Raw genomic sequence first — 7,709 nt, 5'->3', positions numbered from 1 at the left:
GTTTACGTGTTAGTCACGATTTGCTTCCATTGCTTTTCAACTTGTTTAAAATTGGCCTTTTCTATGGTTGTAAATCGTCTTCCTAACTCAAGCTAAATGTTGAGCATTATGAGCAATATGAACTTAATTTCCACCAGCTGATTTTTGTCATGTTTTTGCCTCACAAATATATAGCTGCTCGTGCCAACCTAGGTTTAAACAGAAAAATAAAATACAAAACAGAAAAAACAGTACATTGATCTTTACATTGATTTACAATGCAATGTTATCACTAAGTGGCAATAAAAATGGCTTTGGCAGTGATGCTGGCTCATGAAACGTCATCATTTTAAACAGGGTTTTTTGTCCTCATAATAAACAACAATTTCTAGAAAAAGATGAATCCACTTGTTCTGTTCTGTCTGTGAATGCTGCTGCTCTCTTCTATATCATCACAGTGATGAAACACTTTTTCTGTAAATAAAAACATTTACTACCTCAAATACCTGTTGCACGGTATTTGAGTTATTACCGCAGGCTGACTAAGACAAAAAGTGCCAGGTAGAGCTTCACTGTGTTTTCATTGAGAGAACGTTTGAGAGACAGCAGGATGGCATCATGAGCAGACTTTGTATCATGTAACTCTCTTTAGAAATCATTTGACCGATTTATGATAATATGAAAAAAACTTTTCACAACACATGCAAAAAGTAAAAACAAGACAGTGATGAGCCTGGCTGTAGTTTAATACTTTGTGCATGGCTGCTATGACAAATTAATTTCCCTTCGAGGATGAATAAAGTAATCTGTCTATCTATATTGAAGTCTGGTACACTTCAGTGGTGATGGAATTCTCAAAGCATTTTACTATAGAGGGATTTTTTTTCCATCATCTTTTTGGGTCCTTTTGAAACATTTGTGTTGTCCTCATTTGCACCTGTTTTTCTCCATTTGCATGCGTCTGATCATTTGTAGTGCGTTGAGCTCTCTCGGCCACCGTAGGTATTTAAACACCAAACAACCCGGCAAACATGGGACCGACACGACCTGTATTTGGTGGAATGGCGCCCCCCAGCGGCACGTGTCCCTCCTGCTCCCCCGCCGCCCCCTCAGTGCGCGTGTGGGTCTCTGCTGCTGCTGCTGTGCTCCAGGACTCTCACAGGTAAGAGGTCAGCGGGTCGGACCGGAGAACACCAGCTCCGGGACTCGACCTCAACTTGTTCGATTGGTTTTAGTAATCGGTTTAAATAGTTCTCCATGGCAACCGCGTTCACGCACAGGCGCAGCCGCAGCGGACACGACCACAGCTGCCAATCAGAAGGCTAGCTCCTGGACGCGTTAGCAGGTGGCTAAGCTAACAGGTGGCACACAGGAGAGAAAATGACTTCACAAAGTTGACCCGCTATTAATGAATCTAGTGTTCTCGTCCAACACAAAACTTTCTACACGTTGTATTACAATTGGTTGGAGGAAGGTGGAAGGTGTGTCTGCACATGGTTTACTAATGATTTCATCACACACACAGACACACACACACACACTGATGAAGCAGTAAAATGCTGATGTAAAGCAAACGTGGCCCACCTTTTTTTATGATTTGCTTTAAATGGGATCGTGGCTCATTTTATAAATTACATGATTTTTGATAATGATTATCATAGATTACATGATAATGTTTTTAAATCTTTATAGTTCTGTCATTGGCAACAATCAAATGTGCAAAACCAAGTTAAATTATTCCTACTAAAGACTTGAATCCCTGAAATGGGTGATACACTTATAGTATGGTATTGTTTTGATAGTTATAAAATATAAACCAGGCCCTGTAATTTGCTGAAACATTATTCCAGTTCAAGTATTGTGTCTTCCTATTTCCTCTATTGTATTATTTTGTGTCCCAAACACCAGAGGAAGAAAAAGTTGTTGATGAACATTGATCAAATGTTACTCAAACATGTGATCTCAGGATTAAAACATGTTAGGTGCTGTTGTGGGAGAGTATGTCATCATAATGAAGTAACCTGATTTTTTTTTTATTGCTCTTGAGTATAGTTTTGAGGGTTTTTTTAAACACTGGTTATGATTGATGGCACAGAGGAATAAGCAACAGACATATACAATATCACAGGATTCATACTTTAAATGTTCTGTGTTAGGTCAAGCTATCAATACACAACTGCTCATTCACACTAAAATAAAGGTTTGTGAACCAGACTTAGACCACTGTAACTAGAAGTGGTCTCACTAAGCTGACTTATTCAGTATCATGATTGAGAGAAGGACACTACCTGCTGTAATTCCCAGTTGAACGTTTTTTAGTTTTCTTTCAATTTTAACATTGATGTTTCTCAATATAAAATCCGGATAAGTTCAAAATATCATGAGCCTATATTCCGGCCATCAGTTTTACTTGTTTCAACTTCTTTAGTGAGAAATCCTTACATTTGACCACAATACCCAGTGTTTAAACTTTCTTCATGCTGCTTCTATATCAAACCGTCTGTGTGCACATTACAGGTGACGCGATGCCTCAGATTGATGTGAACGTCAAGGGTAGAAGAGGAGGAATGCGTCCCAACACCTGGAAAGCAAACAGTCCGATCAATGGTCATGCCCCAGGCACGAGTATTGTTAATGGAACCGCCTCTCATAATGGCTGCCCAGCTTCTGCCACTAAGAACAGTGAGAGCACTCCAGCTGGCATCCTGAATGGTACCAAACCACAACACATGGTTAATGGTTATATGAACCACGGGCACAGAGGCAAGTGTACTAAAGCAGCGCCCCTGGGGACGCTCAGGAAACGAGGAGGTGCTGTTTCTGCTGTGAGTGATGCCTCCGCCGGGGTCGGCAGCAGAGACATTTCAAATGGTGTCTCGGTCGATGGAGCCGCCAGTCTAGACATCGTAGCCTTGCTTGGTAATTGTGAGCAGACGGCACCAGGGCCCAGCCTCTCGGCCTCAGCAGCAGCAGTGAAGGACCAGAGGAGAAGGAAGAAGATCAGACGTAAGAAAAGGTGAGTCACCGACCTGATGGTGGGTTTATGATACAGCCAAAATTCCCATTAAGTCATTATTATTAATTTCTCCCCTATATAAGTTCAACCTGAGCCTCTATGACTACATATTGACAGGGTGCGGCATAGAATAAAATGACCTCATTGTCTCCTCCCCTTTGATGGACCTGCTAACTTGGGTGCAGTTTTAATTTGGGGCTTACAACTCTCATAAGAGTCAGAGATGTTCCGATCTCTCCCGCTAAATCTCTGTAACCTGGACTTTGCACATTGGCCGATATCGAGTACTCATCCGATACCAGTGCATTAAAAATATATATATATCAACTGTTATTTTTCCTGCAGGCTACGAACCCTGTATGGAAGTGGTGATTGCCCTCTGCAAAGAGACCCTGAAGTCACCTCTGTGCCGCCACAAGAGGAGGAAGACTGGGAGAGCGAGATCCAAGACGTCACAGTCACTGGCTGGGAAGAGATGTGCTTCGGGCGCTGCCCCTATGGTAAAATGTTTCCCTTCACAACTTATGTCACCATATGTTTTGTTTATTTATTTTTTCATAAGAGAAGTTTTAGGTAGTACAGATGTTTGACTGGAGTTTTGTGCCTCCTCCAGGTCCAGAGGATGTGCTTCATTTCGCTCTGCGGGATCTGACACTAAAGCAAAGAGACCAAGTCAACCTGCATCTGACGGCCAACTACACTCCGGCCAAACGCCACCGACGTCCTCTCAAGATGTCCTGTCACTCCACTCTCCCTGAGCCAGGCCAGTTTGAAGACGCTGACGAGTAAGCCAGACATTTTCTGTCACGTTAGAGGAGTGTGTAAGTGCTCACTTTAAAAAAATTAGTTGGCTCCTAATGGCACTGTGCAGATTTTTTCTGCTTGTAGCGCCCATCCCAAGAATGTTTGTTCAGTCGTTATCTTTCTTGTTTGCTCTAATCTTAAACATTTGTGGAAGAAATTCAATTTAAAACTTTAGGTTAGTATATATGCAAAATCCAATTGTTGAATGTTATTGGAGGATGGAGACTGGGTTGAAATCAAGTTGTTTTTTATCATTGGTTCTATTTTATATTCAGATTTTATATTTCTTTTAAATCCCTAGATTAATATCTGTTAGGCATCTGTGATCTTAAGGAATGATTTTAGTTAATGTCACACTTCGGTGACTGTTGTCAGGAATGCATTTGCTGTTGAATTTCATAGCTCCATCATTTTGCTCGACTTTTAAAAACTAAAATATTAGTTTCTATCTTTTAAGTTTTTGTGTTTGAACGCACCTGAATCGGAAACACTGTTTTCGTCATTAGTTAAGTGGTTATGCATTCAACTGTATTTTTTATTTATTGCACATGTTCACAACAAACACATGAAGAAGAAGAATCTTAATTTGGGACAGTCTACCTTACCAAGAAATTATGGATTGATTGTGTAACAGCGACAAATCATTATCTGTCTGTTTAGATCTTCATTTTCATAACAAGAATAAATCAATTTTGATTTCTAACTTGTGCTCAACCCTTTTGTATGTATATTTCCACACCTGAAGATGAGGTTCAACCCTGCAGAGGGTGAGCTGGCCCACCTCATCCCATTCAGCTACATTAATAATAATGATAAAACATTTTAAGTTTTAACGGTCGTCAAAGGCTCTGTACAGTATTACAAAACAAACTGAACGCAAATAATTACAATAACAATTAATATAAACTACACATCAAAATCACACATTGAAATACAACATACTCGTCTAAATCGTTAAAAGCAACTCATAGATTCACTCGTCGTATCTGGTTTGAATAGAACTGTGGTTTTGAAAGGAAGCTTTTGAGACGTGATGACAGTATTTGGCCACTAGATGGAGGGATCGGTGTAAGCTTTGCTCGTGTCTGCCTTCACTCCACACACCTTGGAGAGTTCATTGGGTTCATTCCCAAGGACTTGGGAGACACAAGCACTTACTTGCATGCTGCTCAGTCCTCACTTCTCTAGGGGCTTCATTCAGACCGCCAACAAAAGCTGAAGGAGTTGCAGGCAACTGTTACCAAGCTGATTAGAGTCTAATAAGGCTAAATCATTCATGTTCACAGACACCATGTCAATAATAGATCGAGGTCATAATCTCCGGTGAAATACACAGCCGAGCGGTCTGATGGGACTCTGCAGTTGAATTTTAAGCAGAGCTCTGAGTTTTTTTTTTTTCTTTCTCTCTCTCAAGCAAAAGTATGCAACAGATCCGTGGCTATCAAAGAGATGAAGTCACTTTTGATGTTCCCCAGCCCTGTGTGTGGATTTCATTGTTGATGTTGAGGGCAAATGTGACTGCAGGAGCGGCGATAAGGGGGGAAAGATGAAGACATTGTGCTTATTCCTGCTGTTTGCAGTGATTGATCGGTCACTGATATGTCAAAAGTAGGTTTACCAGAACACCATGGGGGGGGCAATGTTCATGTGCCCTTTGTGTCTGTGTAGGTTTTTCTTTTGGTCAGCCCCAACCACCACCACCACCACCACCACCAGACAAAAGACATACAGCTTAGAGCTGAGTGAACTTTAATGCTTTTCTTCGCCTGTACTCGATGGCCTTGTGTTAGAGTGACGACCTGTCAAGAGTATCTCTCCCCCCCCCCCGCATGCTGGGATAGTTTCCAGAAAGTTCAGCCCTGAACAGAATAAGCTAAAAAATGTATGGATTCATTTTCATCTGTGTTAGTCCTCATGTGTTTGAAGCATTGGTTTACAGGAAGCTGACCCATACCAAGTGTCATTGTTCATTTAGTGCACCGATGATCATTCTTTTGCAAACTTGGCTTCGCCATAAAGCGAAAATCCACTCCAAAGCAGAATTCCCATATGCTATTTATTGGATCTTCTAGACAGCTTAATAAATATTTGCGAGCAGGAATAACTCTCCCATGTCCAGAAACCAGACAACCGGATGGAAGCCTTTTAGTTGCTTCTTCAATAGGAAGTGATGCATCGTCGCAATCTTCACGTCAACGTGACCTGTTTTGTTTGAAAGTATTAAGAAAAGTATTTGTTACTTTCACATATGTGCCTGTTTTAAAAGTCCTGTTCAACACCCTCGGCCTCCTCTCAAAGCCCATCTGTTATTCATTGTCATTGGAGCGGCTCACATACTGGTGCACTCTCACTTTTCGCTCTGGAAGCCTCGGCTGCTCCATATTGTCAAATCCTGACTAAACCAGCATTCAGGATCATAAAATGGAGCATTGGCGTTTGCATTCAAGGGATTTCCCTTTACTGCTGCAGTAGCTGTTATAGTCTCGCATTTAGACATTTTGTGGGGTTGGAATAATAGGAATAGAAATAATACACATCATACATGTTGTAACCTTGGTGATTTATTAATGGTCTTATATGACCCAGTGAATCCCCTCACCACATCCTGTGTTGTGGATAAATAAGCAGATATAACGCCTGAGCTGACCAGTCAAACTGCGGCTATGGACTTTACTGCCCACAATGTGGAAAAATCTTTAACTCTATAGAAAAACAAGGACATGGATTACAAATAAAAAATACTAAACAAACTGTAAATCTGGAGAGCTTGGACTTTATTCACAGACAGTACAGCAGACCCATTCCAAAAATTACATGAATACAGTAACTTATATTTCATATTTTAACAATTTAATTGCACTTGGGAGAAAATGTTTCTTGTATCGGTCTTGTGTGTTCAACGACCCACCCAGGTAATATAAGTGCATTAATGGCCAGACCTTCATCGTAACAACGGTTTCTCATGCTGAGATGACTTTGGGAAATCCGCTCCAGGGCCTGTAGCGCCACATTTCTCACATGTGATTCACCGCCAGTTCATCTGGTTCCAGTGTGACCAGTCATTTAGCATTCAGCATCGTTATTGATCTGACAACATAATGGTTTGTTAGCCTGGCACAAGAAGAGACCCCGGAGGAGACAGGAAGAAGGACTGTGGTCAGCTCAACCTCCTGCAGCTAAACCAGAGGCAAACACGCTGCGGTAGTGGATAGACATTTGTCATGAAAATCACCATCACCCTGACAGTGCGGTCCTATAATGATGTTTCTTCTTGTTGAACATGTAGATGCTGCAGCCAGATGTCCATACATACAAGTGATACTCTCCCGTATATATATCTTAATGTAAACAAATCCAATGTAAAGACTTAAACCAAAGATAATTCAATATATAATAAAGTAATGTCTGCATTCGTATTCAAGATATTTAGCTTAATTTCTTGAAAGTGAGAGTAGGTGGAGACGCATCATCCACCTTTTATATTCAGGCTATGCTTGAAAGCAACACTAAACATGTTGCTTTTGGAGTTTTCATTTGAGTGTTTTACAGGAAGAGTAATATAGAATATTGTTATTAGTGTTAATGGCTTCCTGTGATGTTCTGGGATATGTTAAGGTACTGTATCACTTTGTGCATATACTTTGTGCAGTTACGTAAATGATGCAAAAGTATTCGTTGCATGAAATTCAGTTATTTTAAAGACACTAGTATGTTAATATCTGCAGAATACAATCAACAAAGGCGCAGTTTTTATATCTCCATAATAATCATAAAAGTTTCCCTGTAATATTAGTCAAAGTAATACAAGCTAAGCTCTGATGCTGAACCATCATGTAACAAAGTACTGTAGTTAAAGTATTAGATTAGTAGTAGTAGTTCACCGTGAGGATGAATAAGTTCCCTCACATCC

The 7,709-nt window shown here is 40.6% G+C and overlaps 1 protein-coding gene across 1 annotated transcript; it reads left to right on the top strand.

Annotated features, from left to right (window-relative positions):
* The first annotated feature begins 1,026 nt into the window (after nucleotides 1-1,026).
* On the top strand, nucleotides 1,027-4,467 carry LOC133953317 (uncharacterized). The gene is made up of 4 exons (XM_062387193.1): nucleotides 1,027-1,141; nucleotides 2,497-2,995; nucleotides 3,341-3,495; nucleotides 3,609-4,467. The coding sequence occupies exons 2-4, from the start codon at nucleotides 2,505-2,507 to the stop codon at nucleotides 3,782-3,784; spliced, it is 822 nt and encodes a 273-aa protein (XP_062243177.1). The 5' UTR covers nucleotides 1,027-1,141; nucleotides 2,497-2,504; the 3' UTR covers nucleotides 3,785-4,467.
* Nucleotides 4,468-7,709: the final 3,242 nt, after the last annotated feature.

Source organism: Platichthys flesus, chromosome 5 (assembly GCF_949316205.1).
Source record: "Platichthys flesus chromosome 5, fPlaFle2.1, whole genome shotgun sequence".
Lineage (NCBI taxonomy): Eukaryota > Metazoa > Chordata > Actinopteri > Pleuronectiformes > Pleuronectidae > Platichthys > Platichthys flesus.
Note: the sequence above shows the minus strand (reverse complement) of the source record. Positions and strands in the feature narration are given on the sequence as shown.

Coding starts and splice junctions, on each gene's coding strand:
- LOC133953317 (XM_062387193.1), top strand. CDS start 2,505: ATGCCTCAGATTGATGTGAACGTCAAGGGTAGAAGAGGAGGAATGCGT. Junction 2,996..3,340: donor AAGATCAGACGTAAGAAAAG/GTGAGTCACCGA, acceptor TTTTTCCTGCAG/GCTACGAACCCTGTATGGAA. Junction 3,496..3,608: donor CTTCGGGCGCTGCCCCTATG/GTAAAATGTTTC, acceptor TGCCTCCTCCAG/GTCCAGAGGATGTGCTTCAT.